The sequence below is a fragment of the Amblyraja radiata genome, chromosome 6 (assembly GCF_010909765.2).
Source record: "Amblyraja radiata isolate CabotCenter1 chromosome 6, sAmbRad1.1.pri, whole genome shotgun sequence".
Lineage (NCBI taxonomy): Eukaryota > Metazoa > Chordata > Chondrichthyes > Rajiformes > Rajidae > Amblyraja > Amblyraja radiata.
The window spans coordinates 45,798,261-45,821,002 of NC_045961.1; the positions used below are offsets into that span (position 1 = coordinate 45,798,261).

General features: G+C 42.7%; 1 protein-coding gene across 1 annotated transcript in view; it reads left to right on the forward strand.

The window, feature by feature from the left end:
* The window catches only part of aasdhppt (aminoadipate-semialdehyde dehydrogenase-phosphopantetheinyl transferase), a 38,095-nt gene that overhangs the window by 12,970 nt on the left and 2,383 nt on the right, over nt 1-22,742 (forward strand). The window contains exons 3-5 of the mRNA XM_033022677.1: nt 5,658-5,779; nt 14,232-14,393; nt 18,451-18,528. Coding sequence (XP_032878568.1) covers nt 5,658-5,779; nt 14,232-14,393; nt 18,451-18,528 — 362 coding nt within the window. The remainder of the gene's footprint in view (nt 1-5,657; nt 5,780-14,231; nt 14,394-18,450; nt 18,529-22,742) is intronic.

Consider the following 22,742-nt stretch of genomic DNA (forward strand, 5'->3'; position numbering starts at 1 on the left):
GGAAGCTTCTTCCCCCGGGTCAACCAACGAGGGATCCCAGGCTGCGGACCGCGACTTCAGGCTGCCGCGGGCCTCCAGCGAGCCCCGGCGAAGGCTTGCTGGCTCCGCGCCGAGAGTCCGCGCTGCGCCCGCCGCTGAAGCCCCGGGCGCGTCTCCGGGAAAGGCAGTCCGATCATCGTTGTTAAGCCATGGGGGTGGCGACCTGAAAAAGGTCGCCTCTCCGTGGAGGAGGCGACTGAAATGGTTTCCCCCTTCCCCCCCCACACCACCCCCCACACAAGGCACACAAAGAAACATTAAAAACATACATTAAAAGTTTGGCCATTCATAACCCAGGGAGTCCCTATATATTCACTACTTGATGTTGCAGCAATGGCCATTACCGCTTGAAAATAACATCACAGTTTCAATTAACTGACATTTCAACACGTAAAGAGGTAATTGTTACAATTAAAATTTATGTTTGCATGAAACATATTCCCTCACAGTAATTATGAACAAATTCCACAAGATGGTGCCTCTGAGCTGCAGTTGTGATTAGATCCACAAAGTCCAAATTGCAATATTCTGCGAGGCTTACTACTCATCAAACTTCTCATTCATTGTTACGGATCTAAATGTCACCATTCTTCATTGTAGTAAACTATAGAAAATTGAAATGCATAAAAACTGGTCGATAGTGGCCAAGGAATTTATGCAACCTGACAATTAATAATTCTACTTGGTGCAGAGCAGTAACCAACAAAGCCACTTGAATGTTAAATAATGTAACCATAGCAATTGAAGATAGATCAGAGGCAGTCACAAGCAAAGTGTCTAGTTATATAACCTTGCTTTGGGAATGGTGTCCATTTCTGATTACATTCACGCCGCGACATGTCGCCTGTATGGTCGTGAGTAGTCGCTCAAAGAGTCATACCTTTTTGTGGTCGCCGCTAGATTTTCACCATTTTGAAAATTATCGGCAACCTGCTGTGACTATGACGGGTGCCGGCAAGTCGCTGAAAAAATCGCGCAAGTGGGACAGGCCCTTTACTTACATTCAGTGCTAAATGTTTACAATTTTGTTTGAGTTGTGGAAATGGAAGAACAACAACTATGCTGAATGATGAAGAAGATATATTCATGTTCACTCCATTTGCTGTGGTTGTTGATGACCTAAGCAAGAAAAGAGAAATCAGAATATGTTTCAAGGTCATGCAAAACGAGTCAGCTATACATTCAAGCAGCAGCTGCAGAATTGAGGAGTGAGTTCATGTACTCGGCCCTAAGCTATTTCTGGGCATGATAATACTGACAGGCTTTCCCACTATTATCGCCTAACGGGAGCTTGGTTTAACCAACAGATCGTCGATATCCACGTCCATTGCATGGGTTGGAATGCATTCCAGATGCTTAGTGCATGGCACTTGACATATTCTAAAGTTTGTCATTTCTTTGTGTGACTAGTTTGGACCAAAATATATTTGCCCTATTTAAGATCACCGAACCAATCCGATATTCTTATCATAACAGTATACTATCAGATTTGTACAAAAGACAGAGTGCATAATTCAGTCACGGTTAACGTAGTCAAATCGCCTGCCAGAAATCCTTCTGCAATCAGCATATCAAACGCCATTGTGGTCAAACTCTACATTGAATCTGATAGATTTTCCTTTACTAGACAAAATCAGATGGGCTTCATTGTGTTGACAGTTGGTCTTCATATCTGTTTATCGGCGATAGTATTGGGAAGTCGGGTATAAATTGTAGTCACCAAAATTAGATGTGATTGGTGGATTGGAGGTAGAACTAGAATTTTGGGATGTGGATATTTGGTTGTGGAAGAATATTAGAATATTTAGTTGTGGAAGAATATTAGAATATTTTGTCCTTTGTCATCTTGCTTAGTCTCAGAAGTCAAGTATACAGTCCCCAGAAATTAGCACAGATGATGCTGCAGTTTGGGATGGAGATTTCAATGAGGCAATGATGGCATTGGGCCATGCTTCCAAAGACTGTTTAATGCTGCTCGGTGAATATGTTCTTAAGTTATTTAAGGAGTAATAAATCTTGGTACGGTTTAATGCAGTAACTCATTCAATTCTTAATTGTCTGACAGAATTAAAGACAATGGAGCTGCAGTCAAATAGTGTTCTTATCAGAATGTATTGAAGCTGCCACAATCACAAAACGCAGCTTTAGTTAATCTTCGGAATAAATCAGGATCTTGATTAAATAGCATAACCTGGAATGGGGCCCATTGTAACACGTTCACTATCAAATTTATTGTGGATGGAATACTACAATATTTGCTCTGATCCAGAATTAATTTCAGGACAGATTAGGTTGTTGGAATAAAAACTTCATAATTGTAAGGTTAAAAATATAATTTAAGAACCACAGTGCTGGATATTTCTTGTTTCTTAATTCCTTATTTTGAAACTGTTTCCAAGTGCTATATACACAAGAAGAGAAAATATTCTGTCGGTTTCGATGCCATCATCTCCTTCAGAATTTTAAAGATACTATAATCTTAAAATTGGATTTTTGGGCATCCTGTTCAACTTCTATGTATTCATCCGCTTCTTATTCTGAGAGTTAATCCTTAAACCTTTACAGTTTGCAATGCAAGTATATTCTAACTTTTAAATATAAAGTGCAAGTACTCCAGGTAGGTCTTACCAATGCTCTGAAACATTGCATCAACATTTCCCTACATTTCTAAATGCATAACATGAGCCTCCCTAATTACTTATTTATTGTGTCTGCATGCTACATGTTTGTTTCATGTCCTAGGGCTCCCAGATCTCTTTATACTCCAGCCATATATGTTTTCTCACTTAATTTAAATCATTTTGCTTTTTGTTCTTCCTTCGTGAGTGAACGACTTCCCATTTTCCCACATTATTACTCAATTTGCCAACTTATCACCCGCAACCTTAACCTATTTCCATCACGTTGCAGATTCTTTGTGTCCTCTTCAAGGTGTACATCAGCAAATCTGACTGCAGCTCTTTGGGTCCCTTGATCCAATTCATGAGTAGGTTGTAAATAATTGAAGTCCCAGCACTGATCCCTCTAGTACCTCAAGGATTCAAGGTGAGTTTATTGTCACATGTACCAATTAGGGTACAGAGATATTCAGATTGCCGTACAGTCATATCAATAAAGAGCAACAAGACCCCCAAATAAATTTTTAACATGAACATCTCACATTCCTCACTGTGATAGAAGTCAAAAAGAAAGTTCAAACTTCTTCCCTTTTTTGTTCCCCCGTGGTCGGGGCACTCGAAACTTTCGTTGTCGGGACGAACTTGGCTCCTGCAACCAGCGGTCGAGCCCTCCGCATCGGGGCGATCAAGCTCCTGCATCGAGGGGATCTCAACTCCCGCTCCAGGCGATTGGACTCCCGAGTCGGGACCGGTCGAACCTTTTGCGGCTTGGAGCTTCCTGACATCAGTCTCTACCCGAGACTACGAGCTCCTCGATGTTGAAATCCGCAGGCCGCAGTTGGAGCGTCGATCCCAGGCAAGGGATCACAGTCTCCGATGGTAAGTCCACAGGCCCGCAGTGAGGCTCAGAGTCAGTCACGAGCTAGGCCTCTAGCTGCATGATGTTAGGCCGCAGAGCGTCCGGAGATACGATCCAGAATCTCGGGCAAGGTAAGAGATTGGAAAAAAAGGTTTCCCCAGGTTCAAACCAAAGAACATTAACACATACTTTTTAAAACGTATTAAAAATAATAAAAAAAGACGAAAAGACAAACAGACTGTAGGTGAGGCTGTCTTTGCTGACGGCGCCACCCGGTGGGAAAAACCCCATAATCCCCACCTTGTTTTCTGTAAATTCCCTTTCCTGGCCACTATATATTCTCTCCACCTTCTTAATAGTTATAATAGGATTTTGTGAATTCATTTCCTGCTTTAAAATAATTATTGTCAAAGTAGCAAAGATACTTAAAGTGCAATCATTTGACAAATGCTACAATCACTTCATACTTGCCGATTAATTGCACAAGTTGTCCATGGTGTAAAAGTCATACCATTAACTTAACAAAAATGCCCTCCATCGGGTCTCACAATTTTCCTGTTATTTCATTGTGGATACAAATTGAAGATGGCACTTTAAACCAAATTACTTAAGGCCTAAGTACCTTTTTAGGTGTGATGATTATTAATTGGTGACAGCCAGTCGTTTTGACGGTGTCAAGCAACTCCTACAGTATAGTGCTATTTTTCTGGGTTTTAATTTGTTGTGGATTTTAAAGGGACTCGCATCAATTCTGCTTTTTTTCTTTTATTCCTTATTGCAAACTTTCCTGACATTTCTGTACCAGATTTGTTACTGAATGAACCATTCTAGCTACTCGATTGGACTCTTTTATTGTATTATGCTCGTTACTTCACAATTTTTCAAAATGCTTTAGTTAGACAAATTCTCCATTCAGTCAAATTTCAAATGCCATATCGAGGGAGGAAAAATGTACAGTTAACAACTTGCATTGCAATCAAAAATAGAATGTGAGACTGACATGTAAGCCTAATCAAGTTGTTAGGGGAATTTTATTAGTCATTATCCAAGATATTTATATTGTGATTTTTTTTCTAATGGTGAAATTCGCTTGTTCAAATGTTATTTATAATTCACAGCCATTAAATTTCTGATATATAATAGTCCCCTGTTCTTGTAATCTGGTAAATCCAGAACATTTAAGCATCTGTATCAACAGTCATGTATAAACTCAGTACTCTGAAATGTCCATGTAAGTACTTCTATAAAAGCTTCTATACATAACTTGGTAATATCAGCATACAACCTTTGCAATCAAACCAGCTGCATCACAGTGAAAGAGCAATACAACCGTACAGCACAGAAACAGGCCCTTCAGCCCACCTTGTTCTTGCAGACCAAGTTGGAATATTGGTCCCATTTGGCCCATGGCCCTCTAAACCCTTCTTATCCATGCCCAAATGGCTTTTAGAAGTCATAATTCTATCCACTTCTACAGCTTTCATTAGCAACTCATTCAGATAATTACTACCCTTTGAGTGAAAATGCTACAATTGATGCCCCTCTGAAATCTCATCCCTCATCCATCCTATGCCCTTGAATTTTAGAACTGAGCATTCATTTTACCATGCCCTTCATGATCTTGTACGCCTCTAAGATTACTCCTCAACCTCTTGTGCTCCAAAGACCTGACTTGCCATTTTCAGGGAATCATGTGACTACTCCAGATCTGTTCTGCAACACTCTACAGCACTCTACCATTTACTGTGCACGTCCTGCCCTGGTTTCACAACCAGAACTGCACTCCATATTCCACATGTTGCCAAACCATACTTATATAAAGCTATAACAATGTGTGCCTTCTTGCAATTTTTTGCACTACCTCAGATTAAACTCCATCTGACATTTCTTTGCCCATTTCTGTAACTGATCTATATTCTACAGTATTCTTTGGCACCAACCTTCACAATACAACTCTAATTTTTGTGTTGCCTGTAAATTAACTAACCGTTGTGTTCAAGAAGGAACTGCAGATTAACTAACCGACCTATCTTCAATTTATCCAAACTATTTGAAATTCCTTCATTGTGTTGGTTTTATTTTAGCTTTGTTTACCAAATAAATGGTTAAATAATTGGGGGATTTTTTTTATCCTTTGGTAGGTAGCACCTCTGTTGCAGAATTTTTCCGAATTATGAAAAGACAATTCACAGATCATGAATGGAATACAATCCATACAGCAGGTGATGAATGGGAAAAACTGGACATATTTTACAGATACTGGGTATGTTTCATTTTTTTTAAAGTGCCAATTTCAACCTAGATAAATAAAGACAAGTTTACAAGTTTTGCAATATAAAATGCAATATGCTTTGATATGTTGCTTTACAGGTGACTGCTGTATGTTTATTTTAACTGGACATGTCACAAGGTTAGTCGTACAAGGACAGAGTATGGTTGCAAAAAAACAATGATCAGCTGATGCAGTGGTCATACCAATTTACAATGTGTCCAGTTTTGGACATGCTCCACGACATGAAAGTCAGAGAGCGTATCGGGTGAATTCATCTGAGTGAAATCTATGAAGAAAATTGTAGATAGACATGAGATATTAAAGCTGTTTTTCCAAAGGTACCTTTCATTTAAAATGGTTTATAACAAAGAAGGAAAAATAATCTGTGTGAAGAATCGTTTATAAAGCACTACAGGTGCACAACCTTTTATCCGAAAGCCTTGGGACCAGACACTTTTCGTAATTCGGAATTTGTCGGCCTTCGGAATGGAAATTTTTTAGCGTAGATTTTAATGGCTGGCTCAGTGGTAGAGTGCTCGGCTCATATCCGCAAGGTCGCGAGTTTGCGCCTTGATCCCGGCAGTTCCTCGGTCGCGAGTTTGAGTCTTCAATGTAGTTTTTTCTTGCAGAATAAATGTCTGTATGAAATGCAGTGTGTTGAATGAATTCCTGAATTTATAAATGTGCCCGCAGCATTGAATCACCTCTCGCACTCATGTCACCCTAGCGGGGCTACATGCCCTTAGGCGGCCAAAGGCGACATTTTCACACTCTTATATCCGTGTGCAGCAGAGGCGACGTGCGTTTGGCGCCAAACGTGAGCTTTGGTGAGCTTTGGTGTGCAGACGACATCCTGGAAAAAATGTCCGGTTTCTTCCAGGTAGGCGATATACCCTCCTGGGCAATATACCCTCCACTTCTATGTTATGAAGGGGATTTAGTTCCCCTTTCTTCCAGGACCGACCGGAGGTTCCGCTGTCACCTCTGCGGGCCACCCTCGGTGAACGCTCACTCAACTTTGTCGTGGGATTCCTACTCTCCCGCGCAATGTACCCTCACCTTCTCTTTTATGAATGGGGATTTAGTTCCCCTTTATTCGAGGACCGACCGGAGGTTCCGCTGTCACCTCTGCGGGCCGCCCTCGGTGAACGTCCTGTCTCCCTGTCCCTGGGATAGTAGGAGGCGATCAAACAGCACAATACCCCCCTCCCCCTCCAACTCCAGAGGAATCCGCTCCCCGACGGGCCGCTACGGCGACAAGTGGCAGTTCGCCCACAGCCCGAGCTGCGCGACCCCAAGAACAAGACGCACCTTGCACACCATCAGCTTCTGACCATACGGGGAGCGTGTTCCTCTGGAGTTGGAGCGGGGCTGGGCTGGAGTTGCTGATCTGGGATCTCCGTGCTTGCAGTGGGCCTGGGGGTTGGTGTCCCGATGAGCGGGCACAGCTCGGGCTGTGGGCGAACTGCCACTTGTCGCCGTAGCGGCCCATCGGGGAGCGGCTTCTGGTGGTCCTGATGTCTCCGGCCAGTTTGCAGTTTTCCTCTGGAGTTGGAACGGGGCTGGGCTGCTGCTGGCTGTGGGTCTCTGGGATCTCCGTGCTTGCAGTGGGCCTGGGGGTCGGTGTCCCGTTGGTCCTGACGTCTCCAGTGACTGGCATCGCCGACGTGAAGACAGTGCAAAGCCCCCGCGCCGGTGCAATGGGCGGGGAGCTGGAGAGGGGAGGGAAGGGGTCACACACATGGCCGGGAAGCAGAGGGGTGTAGGTGGGGTGAATTTGAAGGGAGCGACAATCTGCTGCTGCCTGCCCGCTGAGTTAAAAAGTTCCCACGCAAGACGTGTATCGTGAGTCTACCGTGGGAACTTTTTAACTCAGCGGGCAGGCAGCAACATATTGTCAATTATTAACCCTCCCGCGCAATATACCCTCACCTTCTCTTTTATGAATGGGGATTTAGTTCCCCTTTCTTCGAGGACCGACCGGAGGTTCCGCTGTCACCTCTGCGGGCCGCCCTCGGTGAACGTTTTCAAGGACCTTTCTTCAAGGACCGAAAAAATGTCCGCTATTCGGAGGTTTTCGTTATTTGGATCTTCGGATAAAAGGTTGTGCACCTGTATCTATTTTAATTCTCCGTGGAGAGGAATTAGGATAATTTGGTTCACGGAGCATTCGGGGAATGGTTGAGGTGGGGATCACTGAGGGCCAACTATTTAAAGCAAGATTGTGGGCTACTAAAACAGTGGGATGCTCCAAGCATGGCAACACATTTAGATGACAGGCTGAATTTCATTCCGCTCTGGATCATCTTTAATTGTGGTCCTGGAGTGAGATAATGCAAGTTAACAGTTTTAAGCTATCGAGTAAATAGTTTAATTAGGGCATTATGTCACCAATAGATCTGCCATGATCAAATGGCTGAGCAGACTGGATGGGCTGAAGGGATTAACTGCTCTTATGTCTTGAGATCTTATGATCTAATGTTCAGACATCTCAGGCCATCCCCAGTGGGATTGAATCTTATCTTTCAAAATCAGTCAAATTACTTTCCATATTTACTGTCACTCTGTATTATTCCAAATGAAATTAGTTCACAACATAAAATACAAGGATCATTGTAAAAGCGTTCATCCAAAGTGCAAGAGCCAGTGTAATCAAAGTAGTCCTCGAAGCATAGCAAGAAATTAAACTAAAAACAGAAAGTTGGAGTAATTTCTTTCTGTAATTTACTTTTATCTATTTTTCTTTTATTTTAAATTATTTTTATTCTAAGCAATTGTACAAGAATAAAACATTCGGCATGTAAAATTATACAATTATCGTACAGCTTCAATTTTGATCTTTTAACCTGAAAATGAAGGAAAAGAAGAGAGAAAGAAGGAGAGAAAAAGTGAAAAGTGAAAAAATAGAACCCCTAGACTACCAAAGTAGTGTGGCCAAAGAATGAATAAAGATATGAAAGGGAAAAAAAAAGGGGGGGGGGGAAGAAAAAAGTGGAGATATACCTGCCCCTCGCCCCCCGTCCACCTCACCCAACCCATAGTTGGATTAAATCCAAATTTGTGTTGCGCCGTACTATCCTTGTAAGAATTCGGTAAAGGGTGTCCATGTCTTGAAAAATGGATCTGGTTTTTCTGCCAAGACAAGCCTAATATTTTCCAGATGTAGTGTCTCGGACATGTTTGTAATCCACATCTTTACAGTAGGGACTAATGTATGTTTCCAAAATTTAAGTATTCGTTTTTTCGCCGTTATCAGGCCATAATTAAGGGAACGTCTTTGAAATAATGTTAGCTCAGAACAGGCTTCTGACACGTACCTAGAGTAATCAATTCTGTGTCGGGGTCCAATTTTATTTTAAGTATTTTAGAAAAAAATTCAAAAATTCCCCTCCAGAAATTATGTAACTTTATACAGGAGGCAAAAGAATGAGTTATGGTTGCTTCCTGAAGGAGACATTTATCACAAATAGGTGAAACATTTGGGAAGATCTTATTCGGTTTAGACTTTGAATAATAAAGTCTATGCAGTATTTTAAATTGTATTAACGAATGCCTAACGTTAAGAGAGCAGTTGTGTATATATAGAAGGCTTTCCTCCCATCTTTCTTTTAAAATTGTTAGGCCCAATTCATCTTCCCAAGCTCGCCTGATTATTTCCGGCGATGGGATTTGTATATTTAAAAGGGTATTATAAAGGTACGATATTAACTTATTTGAATCCGAGATTCTATTCATGCATTCGTCTAGTATGTCTGGAACCATATATTGACACTTGGGTATGTGATTTCAAATAGTCTCGTATTTGAAGATATCTAAAGTATTGGCTACCTTTCAGATGATATTTCGACTGTAATTCTTGAAATGAGAGGAGAGTCCCCCTCTCATAAAGATCTCCCAGTTTTTTAATTCCTAATCTTTCCCAATGTATGAGCGCCTTGTCTAAAATAGACGGCTTAAACGAGGGATTGTTGGCGATTGGTGAGAGAAGAGATAGATTTCTCAATTTAAGGGTTGACTTCACTTGTTTCCAGATTTGTAAGGTACTATGGATAATCGGGTTTTTCTCATATACTGATTTAATTTACTTTTAAAGAACGATTTACAGATTAAAGGAATTGTAGTCTTCATATTTTTATGTAAAGCGTGTTGCAAAACTCCCTAGACAGAATCGCCATCCTCATTTGTTGAAGTCCTTTATGAATCCCTTAACAGATCATGTAATAAAGTTGGCCTTTATTGTTTCGAGGCTGGCCAAGATAGTTAATACAGGGCTCGAAAATAACGGTTGCCCGGGTGCCATTGACCACTCAAAGCGCCGCCGGGCAACCTAAACACCGAGTCATTTTGCCCGGCTTGGCAACCAGATACTGGTTTGTACCGAAGATAGACACAAAAAACTGGAGTAACTCCGCGTGTCAGGCAGCATCTCTGGAGAAAAGGAACGCAACATTTTGTGTCGGCGGTGACGGCTGTATTGCATGGGAAAGATACTAGATGCGGGGTGACGAAGGGTCGGAGCGAATGACGGCCCCCGAACAGCAGCTCCATCTTCTCCTCCTCCCGCACCCCGCCCGCCCTGATAAGGGCCGCTGCTTGCAAATCCGCTAACGGTGCACTTTCAAAACAAACCCTCCCGCACGCCGAGGCCGGGAGGAGGGAGGGGGGGAGGCCTCGGCGTGCGGGAGGGTTTGTTTTGAAAGCGGTTATCGCCGTTAGTGGGTTTGCAAGCAGCGGCCTTTATCAGGGAGGAGGAGGAGATGGAGCCGCTGCTGCTGCTGTGCGGGACCCGTCATTCGCTCTGACACTTCTGAAGCAGCTGCACCATAGATCCTATGGGATCTTTGAACTGCACCGCTCGGCCCCGCACCTTACTATTGGCTGGCGGAGGAGGGAGGAGGTGGCGAGGAGTTCTCAACGGCCAAGGCAGCGGGCGATGTTGTCCGAGGAGCGCTGACCTTACTTCCTCCCCACCTCGCCCCCCTTCTCTCTCTCTCATGTACGCCCCCTCCACCCACCCCCTTTATCCTGGGACCCCTCCTCTACATCCAGCACTGATCCCCATTCCCACTTCTGTTCAGTCCTCACTGACATCCCCTGTGCTCCCCCCCCCCCCCAATCTATCCATCCTGCGCTGTTCACCCTGTCCACCTCGCATTGATTCTCCTGCCACCCCCCCCTCCCCCCCCCCGATCCATCCTACACTGGTTCCCCAATTCACCCTGTACTTACCCCTTTCCCATCCATCCTGTACTGATCCCCCATCCATCCTGTACTAATCCACGCATTCATCCCGTACTGACCCACCCTCCATTTACCCTGCACCTTCCCCTCATTCATCCTGTAGTGATTCCCCCATTCATCCTGCACAGACCCTCCGATCCACACTGAACTAACCCCCCCACCACTCATCCTGCGCTGATCTCCCCCCCCCCCCTCCCCATCCATCCTGTACTGATCTTCCCATTCAAGAAGTATGTGGGGAACAGTCTGAAGAAGGGTCTCGACCCGAAACGTTGCCCATTTCCTTCGCTCCATAGATGCTGCCTCACCCGCTAAGTTTCTCCAGCACTTTTGTCTACCCCATCCATCCCGTACTGAACCCCCCCCCCCTCCCCATTCAACATCACTGACATCCCCCATGCTCTCCCCTCACAATTTTACCTACTCCAACCAACACGTACTAATTCACCTGCCTCAATCCATCCATTCAGTACCGACTGCCTTCTAACCCCCCCCCCCCCCCCCCCCCCCCCCCCTCCGCCATCTATCCACCCTGCACTGATTCACACACACCCCCCTCCCTGACCCTATTGTCCTGGAAATGTCTTCAGAGCGAACATTGACGATGTTTGATAACGGAATGCAATCAAATATGTTTTAATTCCCAATGTTATTATTTGTTTTAATCCATAAAGATAGATTAATTATATTGTGAACACGTGAAACATTAAAACCGCAGTGTTCGATTGTCACTGCTACCGTTGACACGTTATTACATAATTCATTTTAACGGCAAATCAATGCTCTTAATATGGAATATCAGTACTGTAGTTATTTAATGAGAAACATTCACAACTATACGTACGCATATATGTTACCATGGTCCAGGATTTATTGACACAGGTTGATCATATGCTGAATAATCCAACCACATTTTTGTTTGGAAGTGGAAAGAACTAATAGAAATTGCATTAATTGCAATGTGTAAAAAGAGTTGAGATACCGTATTATAATTTTGCTGCATGTCATTGTGGGATATAGCATGTCTTGATTGGTGAATGTTTAGTTTTGTGACTTTATTTGAAGCAGATGTGAAGATGCTTCATTGAGTATAATTCCGACTGGTAACTACGCACTTCGTCCGAGCACATTATCGCACGCCATCTTAAATGACCACCTAAACTGTCATTTGGCAACCTAAAAAGCTGCCAAGGTTGCCCGGCTGGCAACGGAAAAAAAGTTAAGCGAGAGCCCTGTAATAGCGCACTTTTTAAATTCTGTGGCAAAATGGCATTCGGGATTAGTAAAGATTCGTTTTCGACAGTGTACTAAAACAGTCGCACAGCGATCTATCATCCGGAGAGTTTGAACATTGATCTGCTCTTGATTTACTTAAAGTGAGCATTTTTGGCAGAATCACACAAGAAAGGAGTGCCGTCAAGTTCCAGGATGGGCATTGAATGGGGGGAAATGTTTCTAAACAGGAAAATATAATGTTTTGATGCCAAAGGTAGATTTGTTGCGCACAATAGACAAACGTAAAGTATTTATTGATTTCCCCCCCCCCCCCGTAGTATTATTTACCGTTAGCCTCTTTTTCTGAACCCCATGAACAACCCCCCGCCCTCAACAAAATTGACATCCAAAGGTAAAGCCATGTCATTCTTAAGAAACCCTCTCATTAGTGAGGTTCCGCAGAAGATCCTTTGGTTATTTCAGACTTGAGTAGCAAGACCAAGTTTGTGTTGTACAAAGTGCGGATGTAGCTCATGAAAATCAGCAGATTCGGAAACTTATGTTTGTCACAAATGGTGTTGGCAACAACTGTACTATCTATATTACTAAAAGTTTGATCTTGACCGCTTCCTGTTCTGTATATTGATTTTAGAAAAAACGCTGCCACTTGCGGCTGTGATTTTTGGCCATCTTACTCTGAGTCCCCCTCCGTTCATCAGGTGCCGAGGATTTTTCCCATCGATTAAAAAAAATGTTATTAGTGTTTAACAAAATGTTGAGATTCTCTCTCCTGTCAATCACGCCATGAAGGTCACGCCCCTTCTGGTTGGAGTGGGAGGGGCTATAAAACCCAGAGGTGTGGGCGTGGCTCAGTCTCTGCAAGATGGAGGAGGGAGAGGTCACAACTTTAGTGGCCTTGCACCCTGCTTGAAATTGTATGAAACTGCACTTGAGTTTGGTGGCCTTGCACCCTGCTTGAAGTGGTAAGAAACTGCACTTGAATTTGGTGGCCTTACACCATGCTTGAAATGGAATTTCAAGGAATAGCCGTGAGTCAACTGCCAGCCCACCAGCTATGAGTGAGTGAGCTGCCAGCACAACATGCTTGAGTGACTGAGCTGCCAGCCCACTAATCCATTTGGCCCACAATGTCCATACTAGCCCTCTGGAAACCAATCCCTTCAGCCCACAACACCCATACTAGCACTCCAGATTCTACTATTCAAAGTCTACTATTACTTTTCTCATTATTCTAAGAATAATTTAAGGTGAAAAATGTAATATGAATCTGAGGGGTATTTTTACACAAAGAGTAGTAGTGGGTGTATGGAACGAGCTGCCGAAGGAGGGAGTTGAGGCAGGGACTATCGCAACCTTTAAGAAGCATTTAGACAGGTACATGGATAGGATAGGTTTAGAGGAAATGTGTATGAAGGAACTGCAGGTGCTGGTTTAAACTGAAGATAGACACAAAGGTAGAATAACTCAGTGGGACAGGCAGCTTTCCTGGAGAGAAGGAAAGGATGACATTTTGGGTCAAGACCTTTCTTCAGTCTGCTGAGTTACTCCAGCTTTTTGTGTCTATCATAGGTTTAGAGGGATATGGGCCAAACGCAGGCAGGTGGGACTAGTGTAGATGGGGCATGTTTGTTGGTGTGGGCCAGTCGGGCTGAACTCTATGACTAAGTATGATTGACAAACATCATAGGTCTTTTGAAGGAAGGAATGAATGACTTGATACAGATACAATTGATGAATTAATTTTTAAGAAGGCACCTGTTAAGAAAATGTACCTTTATATTAAACTTTATTTTCTTTTACTTAATCTGAGTGTTAGTGAATTCATAATGGTTACATTGTTTATTGTAATGATTGCCACACCAAATTTTCTTGTTCTACTTTAAGTTTCACAACTGAAGATTTTCTAATTTGGAAACAAAAAACCACTTAAAATAATATCTGATAGATGCAATGGGTTAATTTCCAGGCTCTGAAAGAAAGCTTTATAAAGGCGGTAGGCATTGGCGTTGGATTTGATCTGCAGAGAATTGAATTCCATGTCTCGCCATTACATTTACAAGAAGGGCATGTTCATAAGGAGACAATAATGTTTTTGGATGGAGAAGAGGAAAAAACCTGGGCGTTTGAGGTAAATAACATAAATTTAGTGCAAGTTATCCGGTGTTCTCTTCATTGAAAATACTCACTTCCTTCTACTTGTTCGAGTGAATAATGGAAATTCTTGATTTTGTTAACCCATCTTTGATCATTATTTAAAACATGGAACTTAAAATTGCATTTCATCCTCCATTACTATCTGCAGACATACAGTAAAGATAACATTTATAAAGTGGCACAGCGGTAGAGTTGCTGCCTTACAGTGCCAGAGACCCGGGTTTGATCCTGATTATGGGTGCTTCTGTACGGAGTTTGCATGTTCTCCCTGTGATTGCGTGGGTTAAATCCATTTATGGGCTCTTACTATTCAGTACCAATAATCTACACCATCTCCCATCCTGCAAAATTCCCAATCCACTATTTATTTTACTCTAATCTCTTATCTGTTCTATCAGGACTACGGCAAAAGTAAGCTGTATTTTTAGCTTTCACACTCCTATATTTCTGAATTCCTCTTTTTAAATCACCACATTTTCGAAATTTCCTTGGGAGATTTTGATCCAACTCTTATTGCCACATTGGCACACATTTTCTGTTTATTAACCCTTCTGTAGAGAGACATTGGGGCATTTTTCTATCTTATAGATGTTATATACAGTGGAATGCCTTTAAATCGAACATGTTTTGATAATTGTCCTTACTTAAGGCACAGAAATGGATCAGAATAGCATCTGGATCTAAAAATGTTCATGTCCAGTGATTGGCTAGATAAAGACGTGCCCAGTAATTTATTTATACTTAGCAGATTTTAAAATAATTGAGAATATTTAAATATTTAAATTTAAATGTGCTCTATATACTGTAATAGGTGTAGAGCAACTGTACTCTTGTGCTCTCAGCTTCTTATTAATACCAACATACCATTAGCAAGATAATCAGTGTGAAGAAGGGTTCCGACGCGAAATGTCACCTTTCCATGTTGTCCAGAGATGCTGCCTGACCTGCTGAGTTACTCAGCATTTTGTCTTTTTTCATAATCCAGCATCTGCAGTTGCTCATCTATACCATTTGCATTCCTTTTTGCTTGTTGCACTTCCATGTTAACTTTCATTGACTTTAGTGCAAATATACCTTGATTCCTTTCAATACCAAAGTTACAAAATCTGCATTGCTAATAAAAATTACTCTGCCTTTGTTTTGTGGCCATTGTAGGTAACACCATATTTTTATACATTATATTGTCCCCGCCACGTTTTTGCCCATTCACTCAGCATCTTTATTCACTGAAATCTCCTCCACATCTGTGTCTGCCCTTGAGCCCCCATAATATCATCAGTAAGCTTGGAAATGTGATATTTGGTCCACTTTACCAAATTGTTGATAATGTTGTGAATAACTGAAAGCTAATCGTGCTTTAGCTGTTGGTGATACTGTAATTCCATCATGTACCACCAATTCAATTGGAGATATGATTCAATAACATTAACTTTTCTGTGTATGTTATTAGTTTCTAATAAAGTAATAAATCAGGTTTTGCAGTGTTAAAATCTGCCTCAAAAGTAACTGGATAGTGCATTTCATATTTTTAACACACAAAAAACTCCACTGTTAATTTATATTTTCCTGTGCTAAGATTGCCTGTTCATTATTGATTTGCCATAAAATTAAAATTAAAACCCTGCCAATACTTTGAAAACATTCTCGCCAAACCATAATTGGATACATTCATTTTGTTTTCCAGAAAAAAGTTTGTTTCATAATTATAATTTCCCTTCAATTAGTGGTATTAGATTGAATGATATGCTATACCTTTTTCCATGACCATGCATAGAGCCTATCTAAACAATGTGAAAATTCAATAACAGTGCCTTGCTTTTATTTTCATAATCTCAATACACAAAGCCCTGAACCTTATTTGTGCTTTAATTGTTATCCCCCAATCCTCTTTTATTAATTTTGGTGTATGGGGGTTTAAATCAAAGATCACTGGAGTAGAGTTTGTAACTGAATTTGGAAGCACTGATAAAAGGGCCGTTTGGAGGACTTGGGCTCTTTGTAGCTGCCCTCGCATTCATTCAGTATGTGGAAACATTGCCCAAAAATATCTTCCTCTAAAAGCAAGCCCAATCTAATCTGCAGTTGCTTTACCTTTACTGTACTCAGACATCAGTTGTGATAGAAGATGTCACCAGCATTGTTCTTAGATGCCAAATACTCCCCATCAATGCTCATGAGTTCTACTAGAACAAGAGACTCTTGAATGCAACCGTGATCCATACATGGACAAAACAGCTGAATGTGCAGCTTGGAGCTTGGATTGAATGATGTTGAAATCCAAGCAGCATTTGACGGAGTTTTCACCAAGGAGACCGAGAAAAACTGCAGCCAGTGGGTAATGAGAGGTGACTCTCCATTCTGGAGTAATTCTGCAAGCATCAAAAGAGTTGGTGATTGGAAGATGCATCTCAAGTTGGATAATCTTGGACTGATGAAGTAGCAAGTACCATTTACTTCACACAAACGGCAGGCACAGACCAGCTCAAAACAAAAGAATGGAATTGTAACATCAACACTTAGGCAGTATGGAAGAGGTGTTGGCTGAAGTAGAAAGTCAGGAGGGGATTGGTTGATTAGTTTTATATGCCTCTTCACTTTCTATGACACCACCTACTATACTATCATCTGCAATCTTACTAATCAGGCCTTGCACCACTAGTCAAAAGCCTCCAGTCTTAAAAACGACTTTCAAACGCCACCCTTTGTTTCCCACCTTTAAATCAATTCTGTATCTCCAGAGATGCTGCCTGTCCCGCTGAGTTACTCCAGCATTTTGTGTCTATCTTCCGTATATAGTTAACTAGTTCTCCCATAATCATATGCGATCTAACCTTTCGAAGCAGCCTACAATGCAGAACCTTAAAGGCTTTGCTGAAACCCATATAGACTATGTCTGCTGTCCTGCCCTCAACCACCTGGGTTATTTAAAAAACTCTTATCAAATTTGTGAGATTTACTCCCATTCATAAAACCATGCTGACTATCACTGATCAACCACTGTCTTCCCAAATGGATGTATATCTTATCCCTCAGAATCCACTGGAATTGTTGTCTATGGCGAAGATCTTCATCATGAGGAGTGACATTACATGGAAGCGGGACTTAACCACAAGACCCCAAACGCCACCTCAGCCATTCAGTGAGATCATGCCTGCTCTGTCCTTAACAACAGCTCTTGCTTTTTTTTCCAATCTTTATAACTTTAATTTCCACTGTTGCCCAAAAATCTGTCATCTTAGCCATTGGTATTGTTAATGGATCACCATCCAACGTCCTCTGGTGTAGAAGGTACACAAAAATGCTGGAGAAACTCAGCGGGTGCAGCAGCATCTATGGAGCGAAGGAAATAGGCAACGTTTCGGGCCGAAACCCTTCTTCAGACTCCTCTGGTGTAGAGAATTCCAAAAATGTCGTCTTCCATTGAGAGATGGCTCTTCATCTGTTTAAAGTGAGGTTATCCCTTACCCTGAGGCTGGGTTTAGACGTTCCCATTCAGACAATTCCATAGAGTTTTGTATATTTCATTGAGGTCGCCCCTCATTTTTCCATCAATCTTTCTTTATACACGGTCCCTTCATCCCAGGATTAATCTTGGTAACCTTCACTGCACCAGCTCTTGGTTGGATATCTTCAGACCCAAGGATAACATCCAAAATGTGTCTGTCCTTAAAAACTACAAACAGTACACTGTCTTGTATATTTGTAGCAAGACTTCCTTACTCTTTGTCTCCAACCTCTTGCAGTAAAGGAGCATTCCATTTTACATAATTACTTCCTGTATCTATGCTAACAGCATGCTTCATGTATGAAGATTCTCAATCAACAACAGAATAAAACTGCATTTCCATTCTTCTAACATAAAGCAGGTACTTTTGTGTTTTTTTACATTGTACAACCTCGGAACAAGCCCTTCATGCCAAACATTATGCCAAGTTAAACTAATTGCCTCTGCCTTCAGTAAATCTCGGTCTAAACCGTCATATTTATCTTATTTCCATGTATACAAAACTAAATAATGCTTTTTAAATTAGGAAACTATGCTGGATGATCGTCATCATGTTGCTGTTGCACTTGGCAAACAAGACACCATTGGCAAATACCCAGGAGAGGTAATAACATTTTATCTAAAGAAGGTCTGTCTGCGTTGCCTCCTTTAAAAGTAACTTATAAAGTAATACAAATGCAGGTGTGTAATTTTGTGTAGCAGAAGCATCTAAATTTACAATCAACAAAATGTGTAGAAAGAGAAGCAGCGAGAGTGAGTATTGGCTTAAAGAAGGTGAGTCAGAGAGAACGGAGATTTAAAAAGCGCGCCAAAGGCCAGGTTCGAGTGTTTACCGTGAAGGTCGTAGAGAAGCAGCAGCTAGAAGCAGCGGGAGTGAGTATTGGCTGAAAAGGTGAGTCAGAGGCAATTTAATAAAGTGCCAAATGCCAGGTTCGAGTGTTTACCGTTAAGGTCGAAGAGAAACAGCGGCCAGTAGCAGCAAAAGCAAGTATTGGCTGAAAAGTCTTCGGCGAGGATGCTGAGGTGATGAGACTACGCTCAAAGGTAGAGAAAGTGAGAGGCACCACCAATTGGGATTTGTCTACTGAAATAATGGCAGGCAAGTTGTTGAAGTTTAACTCTTGCAGGATGTGGGAAGTCATGGTGCAGCTCCTGAAGGACCATGTTAGGAAACTGGAGCAGCAGCTGGATGATCTCGGGACCATCTGGGAAAACAAGAGCTTCCTGGACAGGACCCACAATAAGGTTGTTACACCAAGGATACACGATGAGCGAAGGAAGGGAAGTAAGCGTGGAGTGCAGGAGACCCCGGTGGCTGTACCTATCGAGAACAGGTACACCCTCTTGGAAGCTGTCGGGACGGACGACACTTCCAGTCTGAGCGGCGGACAGGTCTTCCAATCAAATCCTGACGCTGATGCTTAACCGGAGAGACCTACATCAGGTAACGCCGTGGTGGTAGGTGACTCAATAGAGAGGTGCAGACAGGAGATTCTGTTGCAACAGGCAAGACTCGAGGATGGTGTGTTGCCTTCCTGGTGCCATGGTCCAAGATGTCTCGGACCAATTGCTGGGCATCCTCAAGGGGGAAGGAGAGCAGTCGGAAGTGGTTGTGCATGTCAGCACAAACGACGTCGGGAAGAAGAAGGAGGTTCTGCAACGTGAGTTTAGAGAGTTAGGAAGAAGGCTGAAAAGCAGGTCCTCGGAGATGGTTATCTCTGGTTTGCTTCCAGTACCTCGTGCTGGTGAGGGCAGAAACAGGGAGATTGGGGATCTGAATGTGTGGCTGAGGAGCTGGTGCAGGGGGCAGGGATTTAGATTTATAGACCACTGGGATTTGTTCTGGGGTAGGAGTGACCTGTACAAAAGGGACGGGTTGCACCTTGACTGGAGGGGGACCAACATTCTGGCAATAGACAATAGGTGCAGAAGTAGGCCATTCGGTCCTTCAAGCCAGCACCACCATTCAATGTGATCATGGCTGATCATCCTCAATCAGTACCCCTCAATCGCAAGAATGTCCTTCATAAAATTATGGATCAAAATTGCACACAATACTCCAGGTGTGGTCTCACTAGGGCCCTGTACAACTGCAGTAGGACCTCTTTGCTCCTATTCTCAACTCCTCTTGTTATAAAGGCCAACATGCCATTCACTTTGTTTGGCAGGCAGCTTTGCTGGTGCAATATCCCGGGTGGGTTTAAACTAAATAGTGGGGGGGTCGACAAATTGGAAGTATGAGGATGGGGTTAAAGGGAAAGAGTACAGGAAAAGTTACGAAAGACACCAAAATTCATGGGACGGAAAGTTCAAGAAGTGATAAGAGAGTAAGGGCAGGTGAAATAGAAACTGGTGTGAGAGGGGAGGTGAATATCAAATTTAAAGTGTTATATATGAATGAGCGAAGTATAAGAAATAAAGTGGATGAACTTGAGGCTCAGTTAGAGATTGGTAGGCATGATGTGGGAATTATAGAGATGGTTGCAAGAGGATAGGAGCTGGGAACTGAATATTCAGGGTTATATGGACTATCGAAAAGACAGACAGGTAGGCAGAGGTGGTGGGGTAGCTCTGTTGGTAAGGAATTAAATGTAGTCCTTTGCGAGGGGTGACATAAAATCAGAGATGTAGAGTCTTTGTGGATAGAACTGAGAAATTGTAAGGGTAAAATGACCCTAATGGGAGTTATCTACAGGCCCCAAAACAGTAGCCTGGACATAGGGTGCAAGTTGCAACAGAACTTAAAATTGGCATGTAACAAAAGTAATGCTATGGTGATTATGGCAGATTTCAATATGCAGGTAGACTGGGAAAATCAGGTTGGTACTGGACCCCAAGAAAGGGAGTTTGTAGAGTGCCTCCGAGATTGATTCTTAGAGCAGCTTGTACTGGAGCCTACCAGGAAGTAGGTAATTCTGGATTTAGTGCTGTGTAATGAACCGGATTTGATAAGGGAACTCAAGGTAAAGGAACCATTAGGAGGAAGTGACCATAAATTGATAGTTTTTAATCTGCAATTTGAGAGGGAGAAGGTAAAATGAGAAGTGTCAGTATTGCAGTTGAACAAAGGGGACTATGGAGGCATGAGGGAGGACTGGCCAAAGTTAACTGGTAAGGGACCCTAGCAGGGATCATGGTGGAACAGCAATGGCAGGTATTTCTTGGAATAATCACTCTGAAGAAGGGTTTTGGCCCGAAACGTTGCCTATTTCGTTCGCTCCATAGATGCTGCTGCACCCGCTGAGTTTCTCCAGCACCAATTGTCTACCACCAATAATCCAGAAGATGCAGGATCACTTTATTCCAAAGAGGAAGAAAGATTCTAAGGGGAGTAAGAGGTAACTAAAAAGGCAATACTGGGAGAAAAGATGAAGTACGAAGGTAAGTTAGCCAAAAATATAAAGCAGGATAGTAAAAGCTTCTTTAGGTATGTGACGAGGAAAAGACAGAAATGGGTGAATTTATTATGGGGAACAAGGAAATGTCAGACGAGTTGAACAGGTACTTTGTTTGTGTCTTCCTTAGTGCAGACAGAACCATTCTCCCAGAAGTACTAGGGCACAGAGGATCTAGAGTGATGGAGGAACTGAAGGAAATTCACATTAGTCAGGAAATGGTGTTGGGTAGACTAGCGGGACTGAAGGCTGATAAATCCCCAGGGCCTGATGGTCTGCATCGCAGGGTAATCAAGGAGGTGGCTCTAGAAATCGTGGACGCATTGATGATCATTTTCCAATGTTCTATAGATTCTGGATCAGTTCCTGTGGATTGGAGGGTAGCTAATGTTATCCTACTTTTTAAGAAAGCAGCGAGAGAGAAAACAGGGAATTATAGACCAGTTAGCCTGACATCGGTGATTGGGAAGATGCTGGAGTCAATTATTAAAAATGTAATAGCGGCACATTTGGATAGCAGTAACAGGATCAGTCCAAGTCAGCATGGATTTATGAAGGGGAAATCTTGCTCGACTAATCTTCTGCAATTTTTTGAGGATGTAACAAACAAAATGGATAAGGGAGAGCCAGTGGATGTAGTGTATCTGGACTTTCAGAAAGCCTTTAATAAGGTCCCACACAGGAGATTAGTGGACAAAATTAGAGCACATGGTTTTGGGGGTAGGATATTGACATGGATAGAAAATTGGTTGGCAGACAGAAAACAAGGAGTAGGAATTAACAGGTCCCTTTCAGAATGGCAGGCAGTGACTAGTGGGGTGCCGCAAGGCTCGGTGCTGGGACCGCAGCTAATTACAATATATACTAGACTAAGTGGGACCCGTTGGGTCCTAGCATCTCACGGGAGGGCTGGTCCCTCAACGCAATATTCCACGTCTCCACCAATTCCAATATTGGTGGCCAGTGAGTGGGGGGGGGGGGCTTTCTGGAGCGCTAGTATGGGTGTTGTGGGCTAAGGGACTGGTTTCCAGAGGGCATTGTGGGCCGAATGGATTCTTGGGCTGTCGGCTCAGTCACTCAAGCCTGTTGTGCTGGCAGCTCACTCACTCACGGCTGGTGGGCTGGCAGTTGACTCACGGCTATTCCTTGAAATTCCATTTCAAGCAGGGTTCAAGGCCACCAAATTCAAGTACAGTTTCATACCATTTCAAGCAGGGTGCAAGGCCACTAAAGACAGCGAGTCGTGACCTCTCCCAGTGCGTGAGGTCACGAGACTCAGACTGAGCCACGCCTACTTTTATAGTCCCCCCTCCCACCATAAGGGGCGTGGCCTTCATGGTGTGATTGACAGGAGTCAACATTTTTTAAACACTAACTTTTGTTTTTCATCAATGGGAAAAATCCTCGGCAGCCGATGAGCGGA